The 18,467-nt window shown below is 42.4% G+C and overlaps 1 protein-coding gene across 3 annotated transcripts in view; it reads left to right on the plus strand.

Moving 5' to 3' along the window:
• Nucleotides 1-234: 234 nt before the first annotated feature.
• LOC105357122 (acyl-coenzyme A thioesterase 1) overlaps nucleotides 235-18,467 on the plus strand; it is a 28,653-nt gene continuing 10,420 nt past the window's right edge. For 2 of the 3 annotated variants that reach the window (XM_023952153.2, XM_023952155.2), the window contains exons 1-6: nucleotides 235-312; nucleotides 10,555-10,760; nucleotides 11,785-11,884; nucleotides 12,904-13,088; nucleotides 14,720-14,883; nucleotides 14,968-15,087. In XM_023952153.2, the coding sequence (XP_023807921.1) occupies nucleotides 10,568-10,760; nucleotides 11,785-11,884; nucleotides 12,904-13,088; nucleotides 14,720-14,883; nucleotides 14,968-15,087 (762 nt within the window). In that variant the 5' untranslated portion in view covers nucleotides 235-312; nucleotides 10,555-10,567. Of the gene's footprint in view, nucleotides 313-1,826; nucleotides 1,859-10,554; nucleotides 10,761-11,784; nucleotides 11,885-12,903; nucleotides 13,089-14,719; nucleotides 14,884-14,967; nucleotides 15,088-18,467 lie in introns of those variants that run through there. The other variant, XM_078942136.1, reaches the window with a different exon arrangement.

Here is an 18,467-nt window from a genome sequence, read left to right on the forward strand (position 1 = left end):
CTGTTTTATAAAATGTTGGTGCCAGCTGGAAAGCCGTCAGGCCCTGGTGCTTTACCGCTAGGCATAAGTAACAGAAGAAGAAGCAGCTTTGAGTTTGGCCGTAAGTTCAAATACTTTACAAACAAGAACAGTTAGTTAAACTTTTAATAGTTTAAATCCAGTCTTCTGGAACACTCTGTTCCTTTTAAAGCGGAACTATTTGTTTAGGTCCTTTTGTCCTCGGAATTCTTCCGTTTTATGGATTATTGTTCCCTTCAGCTGGAAGTTCAGAGATCAGCTGAGCTGCAGCTTCATTCTGAGACCTTCTGACCGGTGAGTCCAGTTCACAATGTTCGGTTTCCCGGTGACATGATGGGAGAGCGTCTGTCCTGACACCGGAAATGTGAGTTTGATTCACAGAAAACAGTTTCCTCATCCTCATCCTGAGATGAAATTATAGTTTTTAATCGCTCAGGGGAGCTCTGCTCTCATTTTACACCACAGTAAATGTCCTTTTTAAAAGTCATTTATGGAATTTTCCTTTTTTCTGTTTGAGTTATGCTTGTTTGTTCTTTTAAAGGTTTTTAAAAGATTTCAAAAAGTCAAATGTATACTCATGGCAAAACTAGAGATAAAGTGTTTTTTCAATTAAGAAAAATTCGGTCCTGATTTGTCCCTTTGTTTCTGGGAGAATCCTTAATTAAAAAAAAAAAGGAATCTCTATGTTCTTCTCTAGCCTCAGCAGCCTGAAGAGATGATCAACCACAGGCCAAAAATAAAAATAAAAATAAAATCTAAAGATGATCAAGATGATTTTTTTCTGAGATAAATTATTTAAGAATTACAAATATGAAAACGCTGATAAAATCGTTAACTTGATAAAATTGTCTCATAAAATAATCAATAAAAAAATTCTCAACTTAAAAAAAATATATATATATATATATATATATATATATGTATATATACACACATATATATATATATATATATATATATATATATATATATATATATATATATATATATATATATATATATATATATATATATATATATATATATATATATATATATTATGTAGTGGCGGTTACGTGCATTTTGGGTCTGACACCAGCAGGGGATTGTGGGGTACTGTCCTCTGACCAAAATAGGGCTCAGCATGAGCGTTTCTTTTTGCCCATGTTTCTTTTCATATGGCAGTTTTGTTGTTCCAACTTAGTTTATTCTTCCTGCTATGTTTGTTTCTTGTTGTTGCACCATGAGTGTGGGAGGGGGAGAGGTTGATGACGCCTGTGCAATGTTCAATGTGGTGTGGGTTCAAAATAAATGGGCATGTTATACCGGAAAGGAGATTATGCTCTCAGCTTCTCTTTCTGCCTCCTCCTCTCTGAGATTGTTTAGAGTCGAGCGGTGTGTGGGACACAGACAGTTCTCCAGTGCAGCAGCCAGTGCCGTACCAGGTGGGTGTTACAATATATATATGTATTATTAGCCTATTTTTTTGTATTTTAATAAATTAAAGTTGAAAGTCTCTTAATCTCTTAAAAAATGATGAAATCTAATAAAATTGTGTTTTAACAAACAAATAAACAACAAAAAAAGGTTATCTTGAAAAACTTTCTGATTTTTTTCAGACCAAATGATAATTATGGCCGTAAATTTTTCCAACAATAACAAGAAGGGGTTGTGGGTAGAATTATTTATCGCCTAGATAAACAAAAAAATATACATAAACATAAATATAGTTAAACTTTTATTAGTTTAAATCCAGTCTTCTGGATTTGTTTAGGTCCCTTTTTACCTGGTAATTCTTCAGTTTTATGGATTTTTTTTCCCTTCAGCAGCTGGAAGTTCTCATTCTGAGACCTTCTGACCGGTGAGTCCAGTTCACACTGTTCGGTTTCCCGGTGACATGATGGGAGAGCGTCTGTCCTGACACTGGAACTGCGAGTTTGATTCACACAAAACAGTTTAGGATTATGATCCTGAAGGTGAAGCTCGAAACGTAAAACGGATTATTCTGGAGATTCAGAATCTGTAGAAACCTGTGCAGTAAGTGATCTTTCACCCGTCAGAGAAGGGATTCAAACGTTTATTTTTCTTTAAATAGGTCAATTGTTTGCAGAGAAATAAATCCATGTAAAGAAGAAGAGATTCTGCAGGCACGTGCTTGTAGAAATATAATGACAGCTGCACATGACCCGAAAAGAATCTTAGGTTGTGTCTGAATTCCTTCCCTACTCACTATTTAGTTTTTTTTTTGTATTTATGGGTTTGGGTGGGAATTCGGACATAGAAGAATCCATCAGAAACACAGATGGAAACAAAGAAAGGAAAACTAATGATCAGCCTGCAGGGTATTCCAAAAAGCAGGTTATGTTAGCTCCCACGGTAAGTTTGAGGCTAAGGAAGTTGATAACCTCAGCTTTCTGTTCAAGAAATGGAGGTATGTTTCAGGGTTTGTCAAGTTGCCATGGCAACTCATGCTCTGAACATAACCTGGTCTGGAGCAGGTTTAGTTGAAGGTTAGTTTGTTTTCAGAGAGGTGAAGCAGCATGGCGTGTCCATTTGAAGATGATTTAGTGGATGAAGAAGCTCAGATAATACTTTTTCCACCATGAGAGGGTGATAAGACCACGTATGGATGTTGGAAAGAGAAACTTTTTTACATTAATCTAACTTAATTATTTGCTTCAGTTAAGATAATCCATTTTTTTAGTTAAGTCCGCTTAAAAATAACACGTAGTTATAAGACATTTATTTTACTTTCATTCAAATTAATTCAATTAAGTAGGTATAATTTTGGTGCGTCTGTTAGACCGGTAGCGCAAGGAATTGTGGGATACCATTCCCTTTGACTGTCTGGACAGATTTGGGTTTAAGTGTGGTTTTTGACCAAATGTGTTTAGTTGTTTAGCTGTTTTACTGTGTTTTGCCGAGTTATTTGTACTGTTATGTTCAATTCTTTCTGCAACATGAGTGAGAGGAAGGGAGAGGATAATGAGTGTATTTAGCCCCCCTAGTGCCATATATAGATACTACAACTGAAGTTAAAGTCACAGTCAAGAAAACTAAATGTATGCTACATGTTGACTCAAAGCAGTAGCGGTTTTAGGCACGGGCCATACGGGCGATCGCCCGGGGCGGAAAAATGACGGAGGGGCGGCGCCAGCGGCTCAGCTCTTGTAAAATACTTTATGCACCACTATTGGTTTACTTATATCACAGAGTTTGTAACAGCCTGAAACCTGGCGGCGCCCCCGCCCCGCAGCTGCGCTCCCTCCTGTCTTTGAGAAGTAGACGCAAATGTGTGTGAGAAGGAGAAGGGAGGGGGCGCGGGGTGAAGAAGGAGAAGGGAGGGGGCGCGGGGTGAAGAAGGAGAAGGGAGGGGGCGCGGGGTGAAGGGTGAAGGCTGAGAGGTGAGCACGGAGCGCAAAACGCATGCGCAAACCTGGCTGGATCTTCTTCCAGGGGAGCAACGGTCGCGGGCCGCGACTCAGTGCTTGATGAAAAAACAAAAATAAAAATTGCGCCGCCATGTAGCGAATTGGCGCCCCTGGGTGCAGCTGCACGCGCTCCTGCTGGAAATGTTTGACGAACGGGGGGGGGGCTGCGGGTATAAAAAAATCATGCTTTTTTGGTTATTTTTGTGTGAAATGCCCAAATAAAAAATGGGAAAACAAAAAAAATTCTTCACTTAGATGACAGTTGGTTTAGTCGACAGACTTGATACCTATGTCAGGACATTTATGCTAAATGCAGAAACATCTGAAATATGGAGAAAAAAGGTCAAAGCTGGTGCCCAATTTAGAAAGAAAAGAGAAGAAGAGGAGAAAAGAGACAAAGAAAAGGGTATTATCGCATAGCTAGATGCACGTTTTCTAAATTTGAATGCTACCTGCCCTACAACAACAACAACGTTGCAGAGGAAAAATCTCTTGTTTGGTCTATCATGACCAAAACTGAAGTAGACCCAAATATTGCAAATAACGTCATTTTTAAGATATTTATTCTTAAATGTTTGCTCTGCCTTAACTTGTAACATTAGTTATGATTCGTGTGTCTGTCTGCTCTGCTGTAACACAAAGTTTTTGTTGTGTTTTATTGTTGTATATTAGTTCATAATGTTAAATAAGCTGTGATGGTAGCATGCTGCTGCTGCTGCTGCTGCTGCTGCTGCTGCTGCTGCTGCTGCTGCTGCTGCTGCTGCTGCTGCTGCTGCTGCTGCTGCTGTTAGCTTTTCAAAACTCCAGTTGATCAAGTCATACCTGAGATCACCAATGTCTCAGGAGCAACTCACTAACCTGCTGTTGTTAGTATCAATCATTCAGGGGGGGAGCAGATTTCATATGATGACGTTATTGACAAGCTTGCATCAGGAAGGCCACAGAGGTTAGGTTTTAGTTAGTGTTTTCTGTTCTTAGTGCTGCAGTTACATTTATTCTAGTGTATTATTAGTGTGATTTGTAGTTTATAATATTTATTTCAGATTATTTGTGTTTATTAAATATTTCCTAACTGTATTTTCAGTTACAATAAATGGACAAAGTGACTCTATTGGGGGGGGGGGGTCTCGCCCGGGGAGTAATTCAGGGTAGAACCGCCACTGACTCAAAGTGATCTATCACAGCAGGGGGGGGACATTAAAACAGAGGGGTCAGGGGTACAAGGACAGGGTAACAACCTGACGGCACTGACCTTGTCAGTAAAAAATGTTAAAAACTGTTCACAGAGTAAAACAGAAGTAGTCAGGCAGGATAAATCACCAGGGGCCTCATTTATAAACGTTGCGTACGCACAAAAGAAGGCGTACGCCACTCTCTACGCAATAGTTGAGATTTATAAAAAGCAAACTTGACGGGAAAATGTGCGGTCCTTCACGCAAGCTCTGACCCAGGCGTACGCACAAAAACGGGTGAAATGAGAAACGGCGACACCGTCGGCAGATGGAAGAAACACGTGAAAGTGAAAATGACAATACTGCCTCTCAGAAATAACATGAAGACTTCACAAAGCAAGTCTTACAATTAACAGCTACACCAACACCCGTTTGATCGATCAGCAGTGAGACAAACAAAAAAAAATCAAACGAAAATTACAACAGAAATTCAAATAAACACATATTTGCAGAAAGAAAAGTGAAATATGTTCTGCAATATTGGCATGTTGTGCAATTCATCCTCATAAATAATATAGTTAACAGAACGAAATAATGTACAAACTGATATTCTCGTCAATGTGTCCGTCTGGCGGAGCTGATATAGGTGCAGACAGACAGACAGACAGACAGACAGACAGACAGACATATTAATTGTCCACTGGGGAAAGTTGTTTTCATATTAAAACATTTCTTCATAAGCTACAGAATTATGGTATTCATGCATATGCCTTTAGTTTGTTTTATTTTTGATAAAACAATGTATGGCGTATGTCTCAACCATTCAGAAAGCAACAAGAAATTACATTTGCGCTGATCAATTTCCCATTTCCACGTCGATTATTACCGACATCTGTAGCTTGTCAGATGTAATTAAATGGAAGGAAATAAAATGCCCCATCACAATGCGTAATGACGCACAATGGCTGATCTTGCGCTCTTAGAAGATGTGGCAAATGGAAGAATTCGGAGTGAACGCATCTTTAGACAGCAAGAAGACTTGCTGGCAAACGAGGACGAGTGGCTTATGAGCCGGTTCCGACTTCCTCCAGCCGTCCTGTTGGACCTATGCAGGCTTTTGGGGGGGTGTCACCCGGTGCATCTGGCGCGTCGTGTCCTCCTGCGCCTCAGTCACCACTCCACTTTAAAGGGATTTCCCAATTATTGCCGCCAGTCTCCCCCCCCCCCCCCCCCCCCCCCCCCCCAACCCGTGGCAGAAACACTCTGGCGATGCAGCGATAGACGTTTTTTCACCTCGACTTTGATGTCCGACCATTTCTTTTTTATTTCGGCAACGGTCCGAGGTTGTGAGGCTACAGCATTAACGGCGTCTGCCACCGTTTGCCGCTCACGTGGCTTTTTGGCATTAGTAATGCCCACACTGTGCCCTCCAAACAACGTTTTATCCTCTTTTCCACCTCGCCAACGATAACTTCTACTTCACATTGAGTGAAGTTACGTTTTTTTTCATTTCCTCTCCGTGTTTGCCATGGTTTCGCAATCAATGAATATTAATTTGTGGGCGTTTCACGGACTATTTATGGGCAACTATGGGCGTGTCATGAAGCCGCAAAAGCTGCGCTGCATTTAGAATTGGTTTTGATTTATTAAGGGAAAGATGCGTAGGATGTGCGTGCGCACGGTTTTATAAATCCGAATATTTCTGTGCGTACGCACGTCCTATGTTTCATCCGTACGCCACTTCTGACGCAAATCCTACGCAAAGCTTTATAAATGAGGCCCCAGGACTTAAAAGAGACTTTAAAGACTTTAAAAGGAAGGCTTGCTGATGTTCTCAGACACAACATTCGACATAAACTGGGTTTGGAACTTTTCAGCAGCCTGATACTCAGTCAAGGAGTTTTAAAAAAATCTGTAATGAATCTCTGTGTGTCCATCCTTACTAGTTTTATTTTTCTTTAAATTGGCTGTTGGTGTATTGTAATCATAACTTACAAAGTTAGGAATTGTGTGGTGTCAATTTTACGTAGTTTGTGTTGTTTTATCTATTTTTAGCCGCTCTATATGAGCAAATTTGTACTGTTTCGTGGGGACCAGTTGAGGCACGCCATTTTTCATCGATGTTTAAGTTAACTTTTCTTCCTTTCTTTTTGTTCATTTTTCAATTGTTAAGGGGGAAAAACACGGAATAGCTCTGGATGGCATTGTTAATTTTAGTTTTCTGTTAACCAGGTATGGTGCAGGTTTATTATATTATCGTGTTCTTTATGTATTACTTTACATGCTGTGGGGGGAGGTGCTGTGTGCACTCAGACTGCTGCGAGCTGTGGCTGAGGGGGAAAAACACGGAAGAAAATCTGGACAACATTGTTAATTTTAATTTTCTGTTAACCAGGATTAAAGGAGATTGAGTCAGCATCCAAGCGTGGTCTTTTACGCTTGTGTTCTTTGGAACACAACGCAGAGCAGAAAACTCCACCCAGTTACATTTGCATGTATGTGTTTGTGTGTTGGAGTGTGTATTGTGTGTGTACTAAGGGGGTGCAGTTAAAATTGGTGGGTAGGGCGCACACCATATTATTTTGTTGCCCATCCAGCACCCCCCCCCGCCAACCCTCCCCAGCACAGGTAACCCCCCCCCCCCCCCAATCTAGCCAGATCCCCCCACTCAGCCTCTCCAGCAACACCCCCCCCCCCCCCCCTACACACACACACACACCAGAGCCCAGAAGACCTTGCAGCACCACGGCCCGCCCCACCCAGCCACTGGACCCGACCCCCCCGACAAGCGGAGTACCCACCGCCCCCCACCAGGCACCAGAGGGCCCCGACCCCCACCCCCAAACAATAGCAGACAGACATGGAGCAGTGAAGACCAGGCTCCGCACCCCCCAAGTCTTGGAGTTAGCTATGGGAGACCAGAGAGACTGAATTCTTTCAAAGTTACTTGAACTTTGGGCTGACATTTTTTCCAAGCTGATATGATCAAACAGCAGATTTCTGTATTGACTTACATTCATATTTTTCTTGTTTTTCCGGTTTATTAAAATAGTTTTTTAGCAATACAAAGAGTTATGAAAATGATAGATACTAATCCTCCTTCTATCTCGATGGCACTCATGTCACCGAGCAAGCAAGCAAAGTGACGGTGAAGCTGTGATTGAAACCTTAAGCCAGACTGATAGATCGGCACATACCTGCTGCCAGAGAGCCTGGACAGGTGTGCAGAACCACAGTGCAGAGGCTTTCATAGAAAAAAAACGCAGATGTTATGTGGATGAAAATGTTAACCAACGACCCAAGACCAAGGAAATAAAGTGCAACGGGTTTTTTTGTGCTGTAAGTTTTTCTCATGGGAAATTCACTGCATTTGTTACCGTTTTAATCCTTTTAATCCACGTTACAGCCGCCATTTATTTTCTATTAAAGCCTCTAAATGAAAGTCCCGCCCCGCTGCTTCGCCGGACTTGACATACAAATTTTAGCCAAACAGATTAACCAGAAAGGTTCCTGCCCCTAAGTGACAAACACATCCCTGAATACCGCCCCCCAAGTGAAAAAACGCCCCCTTAACACTAAGCGTAAACCCTGGTGAGGGCGCAACGAGGAACTGACCGAGCAGGATCCCCGCTCAGTTAGGATTGCAGCCGTGTAGTTTTAAAATACGGGGTCGCTCGGTTAGAATTGCGCCTGCGCGGTTGTAAGGTTCACTCACTCAGTTCCTGAATACGCCCGCTCAGTCGTCTTTACGCCCTTTCAATTTATGGCAGGAATGAAACGCCATAGTAACTGTTGGGTAGATTACTATCACAGTGCTCACAAATGTTGAGTTACTGAGACCCATCTTGAACATCCTCTGTCCAGTGTAGTAAATTCTGTGAAGAGTTTTGAATTGGATTAGCTGCAAGTTTGGACTTTTTGTCAGTTTAAAGGTGTTTCGACAAAATTCTGACCTTTATTTTTCTGAAGCTTTGAACTGTGCTGACACTCAAGTCTTCATCCCATTTTGTTATCGGAAGTGAAATGTTACTACCTAGGTGGCATAAGAGTTTGTATATTTTGGAGAGAGTTTTATTCATTGACAAATTAATCAGAGAGGTAACTGCTTCTGATAGCTTTAAATTGTTGTCTTTGTATTTAAACTTTTTTAGTAATAATTGATTGAAGTTGCTGATATTCCAAGAAGTTATAGTCAATAATTAAGTGCTCTAGTTGTGTTACGCCCTGTGCTTGCCAAGCTGGGAAGTGTAACATTTTTTTGTGTTACATTTTTTTGTTTATAGATGGGTATCATTTTGCACAGTTGAAGTGACGAGTTTTATATTTAGAAAAATCCAACCAGGCTGTTAAAGTGGCGTTTATATCAATACTTTGGAAACAATCCTGTTTTTTAACTGTTTGGCTAATAAATGGAAGATCTGACAGGTTGATCTTTCCACATAACGCCTGTTCCAAGTCTAACCATGAGTTGGTTTCTGGATTATTTTTTAACCATTTTGAGATGTATCGCAATCTATTTGCAAGAAAGTATTTGTGGAAGTTAGGTAATTCTAATCCTCCACAGCTTTTTGCAGATGTTAAAGTTTTTAGACTAATTCTTGCAGGTTTATTGTTCCATAACAAGCTTGATATGGATGAGTCTAATGTTTTGAACCATTTTAGTGGCGGTTGTGTGGGGATCAATGAGAAGAGATAATTAACTTTAGGTAAGGTTTTCATTTTTACCGTGGCTACCTTGCCCATAAGGGACAGAGGCAGGTTGGTCCAGCGGGTTAGATCGTCCTGTATGTTTTCCAGTAATGGGGTGTGGTTTAGCTGCACCAGTTCTGATAATTTGGGGGAGAAGTAAATGCCTAGAAATTTGATATTGCCTGATTTGACTGGTATCATGAGTCTTTGCTCCGCAATACTGTTTAGTAATAATAAAACTGATTTATTCCAATTAATTGAGTAGTCTGGTATGGAGGAGAATTTATTAATAATTGTTACCGTTTCATTTACAGAACGTGAATTATTTAAAAACAGTAATATGTCATCTGCATAGAGACTATTTTATGTCACTCGAGTGTCTGCCTTTGATGAATCCAGTTTGATCGAGGTGAATTATGTGAGGAGTGATTTTTTTTCTATTCTCTGTGCTAGTGCTTTGCAAATAATTTTTACATCTGCATTGATTAAAGAAATGGGACGATAGCTTGAAGGACTTCTGGGATCTTTGTCTGGTTTTAGAAGAAGGATTATTTGGCTGAGTTCATGTTAGGTGGTAGTGATTGACTTTCCTTGATAAATGTGACCGTTTTATAAAATGTTGGTGCCAGATGTTTCCGAAATTCTTTATAAAACTCATCAGGAAAGCAGTCAGGCCCTGGTGCTTTACCATTAGGCATTAAGTTCAGACAACGGGAGCGGTGAGTCGAAGTTTATGATTAGATCCTCGCTTAACCTGGGTAGGTTTACGTTATTAAGGAATGAGTTGATGGTTTGCTCTGATGGATTGATGATCTATGATCTGTAGAAGTTTTGATAAAAGTCTTTAAACCCGTTATTAATTTTGACCGGGTCGTGATTGACATTTCCTGTTTGGTCCATAATAGATGTGTTTGTTGGTTTTTGTTTATTGACTTTAAGCTGATTAGCTAGAAATTTGCCAGATTTATTTGAGTTTTCAAATCTTTCAAGTCGTAGCCTTTGTATTTCAAATTGTGTTTTTATAGCAGCTTCAGACATTCTCCTAAAGACCTCCACTCTGTCTTTCAAGTAAAGTGTTTCTCTTTTCTGGGAGTTTTTAGAAAATATTATTCTGGCCGAATTACTGGAACGCATCATGAACTTTTCATGAATGAAATGTTCTAAAGTTTGCTCTCACAGAGAATCCAGGTCTGAATCGGTCTCTGACCCGGGTTGAACAGATCTCCTGGATTCATGGCGTCCTGTGGGTTCTTATGTTCTTACAGACCCGCGTCCGTCATGTCTCAGGCCGTCCCGCCTCTTCTCTCGGTTCACCCGTCCCGGGCTCTGGTGGATGAGAAGTTCAGCGTTCTGGTGGAGAACCTGCCTCCAGGATGTCCGGTCACCATCCGCTCCCTCTATCAGAGCGAGGATAAGGACTTCTGGGAGGCCTATGGGCACTACGTCAGTAACCACCAGGGGACGGTTTCTGGTCAGTTCTCCTTTGATCCAGATTAAAATCTGAGCTTCCAGGTTATCCATATCCATATGAGGGGGCCTAGAAAAGGGGGAGTGGGTTGGTAACACATGACAACCAGAATTTTGCTCTCTTGTGTTTACCTTAACTGTAGAAACACTGAATGATTTTGTATGTAAGTATTATTTCCACAGCGCGTTCCCTGTGACTCCTGTTCGTGTAGGGCCGCTGCTCGCCAAAGGGGGCGGGAGCAGCCGGCCCTGATACACACGTTGATATACCAGACCAGTTCACAGGTATGGCTGCACATGCACAGGGTCAAAGTTCGAGGCCTCATCAAACAGCAAACATGGCAACCGCTAAGCCAAGACGTAACCATTATGATACATATTTAACTGCACAATTCAGGACTGCCTGCGGAAACACAGTTTTCCCGTTAACGAACCAAGGTTCTGCTCCGATCATCTTTGGATCTATTTGCAAAGCGTTCCCAGTGGTCTTTTGCATTAGGACAATGCAGTTTTTAGACAAAATGTTAAAAAATTGTGTTGTTTTCTAGGACATAGTGTCTGCAGAGCGGCAGGAGTTCATCAGAAATTCACCTCTGAGTTGTGGGCGGAACTCTTGGTGCTAAGTAACCCCTCCCCTTTCCCATTCATTCTACAAGACGTCGGTGCCCGCTGTAGCATTAAAAAAACAGCAATGGCCCCAAAGCAGCCTGCTGCTTCTGCCATTCTTGATTTCCACCTTTGACCTTTCCCAGAATTCAACAAGCTCTACTGTATCTGTGAACTGGTCCGTTGGCCAGAGCAGAAGTGTAAAGTCCACACGGTGACGGCTCACATGTTTGATCTTAATGCTTTATTGTTGGAAATATTTTTGGGCATTTTGTCAACAAAACTCATGAAAAATCTGAAGGATTTTTAGAAGAACTTTATAAGTTCTTTGTTGGTGTTTTTCTGTTCATGTCAGACTTTTAACTGTCAAGTTTTTTGTGCTTTCAAAGCATGACAGTGCTTTAACTTCTTCTAATTTTCAGTTTCAGAGGACATCAGCCTTGGAGGCACGTACACAGGAAAAGAGGCCATGGGCTTGTTGTGGAGCATGCGACCAATCCCCGGCAGCCGCAAAGGCCTCAGGTAAACATGGGGGGGGGCTGCAGCAGGACCCTCTAGGGAAAATTCTCTGGGAGTCGTAGATCATTGGCAGCAGTCTTTGTTATGGTCTGGACCTGAATGGGGTCATCATTCATTCATTTTCTCATTTGTTTTTATCCCTTTCGGGGTCACGGGGCTGCTGGAGCCTATCCCAGCCACGTGTGGGCAAAGGCAGGGAACATCCTGGAGAGGTCACCAGTCTGTCACTTGGCCACAATCACACACACTCACATTCACACCTAGGGACAATTTAGAGTTACCAATAAACCCATGAAGCATGTTTTTGGACGGTGGGAGGAAGCCGGAGGCCCCGGAGAAAACCCACACATGCACGGGGAGAAGATGCAAACTCCCCAAGGTCCCCCCATTGGTGTTCTGGTTCTGGTCCCTTAGCCGGGACTTGAACTGGGAGTTTTCTTGATGTGAGGCAAGAGAGCTAACCACAGCGCCACCGTGCAGCCATGGGGTCAAACAGTTAAAGAAGAACTACAGGTGGCATGAAAGAGCGCAGCATCACTGGTTTGACTTGTTGCTAAACTCCACTCAGAAAAAAATGAAGTACTTGAGAACATCAAGTTCTCTGTGACCAAGAAAAAGACAAGGTATAGAACAATCCAGACTATCCATTTTTTATAAAACATTTAGAATATTTTTTTCTTCCACTCTGAAGTTAAAATAATTGTGCAAATCGGCAGCTTTTATTTTGATAAGGTGAACAACCTTCACAGATGTAACCATTGAACTCTGTGTTCTATAGTAGAAATGAGATGTTCTTCAGAAAGTTCTTTCCAAGTTTCCTGCAGAAGTTCTCCCAAATGTTTGGTTCGTGTAGTTTTCTTTGCTCTTAAGGACTTGAAGGTTTTTGCTGCTTATGTGGAACCTCTTTGATCAAACTCTAAAAACACCAAGTGCATTTTCTTAAGTGAATGTACCAAGAGGCTCAGTGCAGCACTCTGCTGCTGTTGTGGGATTTCATTTTCTAAACTCCCTGAACTGTTCAGGCTGAGGAAGAAGGACACCTGTGCCCCAATGCTGGTGACCATCTCAGTCTACAGTGGACATGAGGACGTCAGGGATCAGGCCCCGCTGGCGTCGGCGCTCGTGGAGAGGTGGTACATGGCTCCAGGCGTCCAGAGGATCGAAATCACAGAGAAGGGAGTTCGAGGAACCCTGTTTCTACCTCCAGGTAAACCTGCGTTTACCTATGTTTTAGAGTCCCATTGAACCATAAATACAGTGATGGTGGCTCCACTGCTGAACATTGGTAGGTTGTATATACTAACCCTAACCCAGGAACAATGTGAGGTTCAGTGTCTTGCCCAAAGACACTTCAACACATGCATGGGCAAGATGGGAAATAAACCTGTGATACTCCCTTCAGAGGTCAACCACGCAACTGCTGTGCCAGGCCCGCTTCTGTAAGAACATGTTCCCGCTGGCGCTACCCGCCGTAGCCGTTACCGCCTGCCTCTACGCACCACAACCACCCTTGCCGCCTGGATCTAGGCGCCACCGGCGCTCTGACCGCCCACCTTTGACCTGACCCCACTTGCTGAGCAGCCACTACGCACATCTAACTCCCCCTTCTCTTTCTGTACGGCTACCTGAGCTGCATGTGGCTAAAAGAGCTAGCATTGCGATCAGCATCATCAACTGTCTAAATTCCCACCCTAACCCCAATTACTAAAAAACTATATCGAGCGGGAATATGTAGTGCCCTGGATTTTAAAAGCAATTCAGCACCACCAATAATTGATATGAGCATTTTGCAACGATTATTTATGAGTTCAATGTCTTCTGAAGATAAAAACGCTGATGGTTTATTAAAAAGATACATTAAAATACATTATTTTGGTGAAAATTGTTCCGACACAATGCATTGTGGTCTATATTTGCCAATTTAGTTTGTTTGAAGCATTTTGCTGAAGTTCAGACTTTTTGTCTCTTGACTCTTCGTGTCTGACGCCCAAATCATGTCCAATGCTTAAATCGCTCCATAGGACCTCAGATCACGTTTGTACATTGAGTTGACATTAAAACCCAACACCCCTTACGCGCAAATCACGTTTGGTGTGAATTCAGCATAAGAACCTGTCAAAGAATGTCAAAATGCAGGTTAAAAAAACAGGTCTAAAATGGTCTGAATGCTCCTTTAATGGGTTCCAAGGCTAAAATGAGCTAAGTGAAATAAACCTGGCAGTGCCAAAAAAAACTGAACTAACGCTTCCTGGTCCTCGAATCAGTCAGGGTGGTGGTCCTGACTGTTTTCCAAATCGCCAACCCCTGCTTCACTGCACCTGGTCCAGGTAATCAGCAGCAAGCGGCGGGGAGAGCGGGAAAACAGGCAGGGTGGTAGATCTCCAGGACCAGGAATGAGCAGCCCTACCTTAAATGAACAATGCCAACTCAATCATGAATGATCTGTGTTCCAGTACTCATCAGACATACAGAAAGACACAAAAACTGAGAGAATTTCCAGAGTACTCTAATGCTACCATAAAGCTGAAACTCAGCTAAAAACATCTATAATGTGTAGAATAAACTCAGGGGTCATGAAGAATGTGGAGACTCGTAAAAACACTCAGAAATGAAACTGAAACACAAATACAAGTCTGACAATTATTTCAATTATTTTCCATGTCAAATTAAGTTGTAGGAAATACAGAAATGGAGAAAAAGATGCAGAACATCACTTACAACTCTAAAAAGGTTGATAATTGCCTGAAGTTTTTTGTGTTAAAAAATAAAGTTTTGAGAAAAAAGAAGCTGCAGGTCATTCGGTGCTGCTGGAGACACTCACCTTTGCCGTCCTCTCAGGTCCAGGACCGTTCCCTGCCATGCTGGACCTGTGGGGGGGCGGAGGGGGGCTGCAGGAGTACCGCGCCGCCCTGCTGGCGTGTCGAGGTTTTATTTCTTTAGCTCTGGAGTATTTCAACACCAATGATGCAAAACCCAAAGGTCTGGATATGAAGTGCTTTGAGGTTGGTGGGTTTGACCTTTAGCAGCAGGTCTTAGACCTGATGGTTCTGTCAGGCAGAAGAACTCCTACTGTCTGTTTTGTACAGACGGCCTTTGAAATCATCAGGAGCCATCCTCAGGCCGTCCCAGACAGAGTTGGAATCATCGGCCTCAGTTACGGTACGCTGATGACCTTAAGCCTGGCAGCAGAATGTCCAACGATCAAGGTAAGACCTTGAAGTTCACACATTTTGCGCCATCAATTAAGAGTTTTGGTGTATGCTTAAATTCACTCCCAATTTGTTTAGTTCCACTAATGCTCCTGTTCTTCCTTACAATTAGCTCAGTGGTGTTACTCTTAGGGTAGCGAGCAAAGTCAGTGCTTTCGGTATGTTTAAAATTCAAGTTTGTCTAAAAGTTATTTATTCTTTTATCTTTGTTGCCAAGTGTGAATGAATTAAATGTGTGTGTATAAATGTTTGTTTGAATGTTAGGTACTCCTCTATTCACTGTACCTCAATCATCATTTATATTTCTTACCATTTTAAGGTATGGAAAAAGGGCTTCATGCAATTTATGTAAATATTAGAAGCATTCCTCCTCTCAGAGCATGGCTTGCCTAGAATAAACCTAATATAATCACATTGTCCAAAACATGGATCTCCGAAGGCATCACACACTCTTCTATTAAACTTGAAAAATGTGTTCTGTACTGGGCTGACAGAGGTTCCAGGGGTGGGGGAGTAGCCACGTTTATTTTATCCAATATTAAATCTGGTCTGGTGTTGCCCTTACCTTTGGGCTTCACACCCAACAGGCTTTGCCGTTGCTAAGGGCGTGGTCTGATTGTTCTGTAAATATAGAAGAGAGAATAAAGCTTCATGTTCAGAAGACAAAAAGTGTCTCTTCTTCTTTGCCGTATTGGTGACCCCTATCGTGGGCATGTCAGAACCAGCAAAAGCGCAAGTATCTTTGTCATCATCCACGACCTCGCCATTTCCCACGCGAGACCCGGCCATGCTAGCTTCCGCCGCCACAGTGAGGCTGTCACAGTTCTGTCAGAGTGATCCCACCTCCTGGTTCCACCATGTTGAGGCCCTTTTTCATCTGCGCGGCGTGCACACGGATGACGCCAGGTACTACTTGGTGGTGGCTGCTCTGGATCAACGGTCCACGCACAGGGCAATTCCGCTGCTGCGCATCCTGCCTCCACGGGAAAATTAGCTTAAGGAGCTCCTGCCACGTAGAGAGCAGAAAGTATCCTCAGCATGTTGGGCCTGGGTGACAGCTTGGCCGTGGACTTAATGGACAGCATACTCTCACTGCTCGGCTCGGATGAAGGTGGTTTTGTTTTCCCGCACATTTTTTTGCGACAGCTTCCGCCAACTTGGCCAACTCTCATAGGACTGGCTGCTAAAGGGAACAGTCAGAGTCCTGCTGGTTACCAGGCATTTCACCGTGCAGGATGTGACGTCTGATGCCCTGCTGCAGGAGACGAAGAAGGTACCGGTGTCAGGGTCTGCAGTCGGCGTGGGTGCGCGCAGCGGGAGCTCCCTATGCCGTTTCCAAAAGAGGTTTGGAAAGAAGGCATAGTTCTGTGTCCCATGAAGTGCATTTTCGAGTTTGGGAATGTGGAGAGCTGCTTTTCTTATTGACTATTGCTCCAGATGTCGCTTCATAGCGGACTATGGCTCCCAGAAGAGTTTGGTTCCCCAGCTGGCTCAAAGATGTCCACCGGTGGCCCTTCGCTACGTGCAATTACTTTTGCTACTGTCCCATGTGTGGCTGGGGGATCTGGGCCAGTCATGTGTGCACAGTTTTTGTCATGCGCTGACGTTTTCCAGTGTTTATTGGCTGAGTGACCGTCATTGGAACATTTTATCCCCACTAAGGGCCTGTTAGTTTTTGCTCGGGCACGGTGCCTCCATAAAGCAAAACTGACAATCGCTAATAGGGAGTTTGTGACAATGGAGAGTCTGGGCATCGTGAGGCGCTCTAACAGCCCCTGGGCGTCGCCCCTCCACATAGGGCCCAAGGTTGATCGTTTCTGGCGTCCATGCGGGGATTGTCGCCGTTTGAACGACACCACAACACCTGACCATTATCCCATTCCTCACATTCAGGATTTCTCGGTTTGTTTGTGCGCACTTCAATGTTTTCTACCATCAGGTTCCAGTGCGGGCCACAGACGTGTCACTAATGTCACTAATAAAAGATTCATATCGTTTGGAAATAATGGAGGTATAAACTTTAAAATCTACTTTAAGAAGGAATATGGGACGGTAGCCCGAGCAGGTTTTGCTATTACTTTTTTTTTTGAGATTACTGCTTCCATGACGGAGGTATTTCTCCATGTTCGAGTGCATGAGTAAATGAATGTTCAAGAAGTGGTACAAGATGTTCACTAAGTGTTTTATACCATTTCGTTGGTAAGCCATCACTACCAGTCTCCCCAGTGCTTTTTCTATTTCCAGCTTTGTGATTGGGAAAGTTAATTTTTCATTTTGTATTTCCCCAATTGTTGGCAAGTCTAGTTTTTCTAGAAATGCTTTAATTTGGTTAATATCTGTTTGGTTGCTTATACAACTGTTTATAATAATTTATTACCTTATTTTCAATCTCCTTGCAGTCATTTATTTACTGGTTTGTATCTGGGTGTACTATCTTGTGAATTGTTTGATCCACTTGCTGTTTTCTCAATCTTTTTCCTAATAACTTACTTGCTCATGGGCCTACTTCATTATAAGATTGTTTCAAAAATCTGGTCTGTTTTTCCATGGCCCCCATTAGTTGCTTGTCGAATTTATCCCTGATTTCTTTCATTGTTTTGGAACAGCTGGAGATTGTGTGTGACTTTATGTTGTTCAATTTCCAATAACTCATTTTCCCCCTGTTTATAATGTTTTTGTGTAGCTTTTTTATTGGCTGACATCTTTGTTACAAGTTTTCCTCTCATTACTGCTTTGAATGCATGCCAAAGAATGACAGGTGTGACTTCTCCATTGTCGCTATCTTCTAAATAGAGGATTATATTTTTCTTCAGTTCCTCAACCGTGTTTTTGTTATTCAATATTCCTGTACTTAGTCTCCATTGTGTTTTCTTTGTTTGCCCAATTGATCTTTACTCCCAGATAGATTCCCCATGGTCTGAAAATTTTGCTCCATGAATTTACCATTTTTTTTTACCCGATATGCTTCTTCACTGTTAATAAAGTAATAATCAATTCTTGAATAAGTGTTATGAGGAGCAGAGTATTAGGTGTTGTCTCTTTCTTCTTCCATACACCAACAAACCCATATTCTTTAAGTGTTTTTTTTAACGGTTTTAGTGCAATGGTCAGTATGTTTCTTTCTATTTGTTGTATCCCAGGGGTCTCAAACTCGCGGCCCACGGGCTATTTGCGGCCCTCAAGATGATATTTTGCGGCCCCCGCCTCAATATGAAAGTTTAATGTTAATGCGGCCCGCCAGTCCGTGTGAATGACACCTTTTCAGTGTTCGTGGAGCTGACAACCAACCAATCACAGTGGGGTAAATACTCTTGGGGGCGGGACATTTACCGGGCTTGAAAGCAGGAAAACATTTGAGGCAAGGAACCTGACAGCCC

This window comes from Oryzias latipes, chromosome 23 (genome assembly GCF_053564925.1).
Source record: "Oryzias latipes strain Hd-rR chromosome 23, Olatipes_Hd-rR_3.1".
NCBI classification, from domain to species: domain Eukaryota; kingdom Metazoa; phylum Chordata; class Actinopteri; order Beloniformes; family Adrianichthyidae; genus Oryzias; species Oryzias latipes.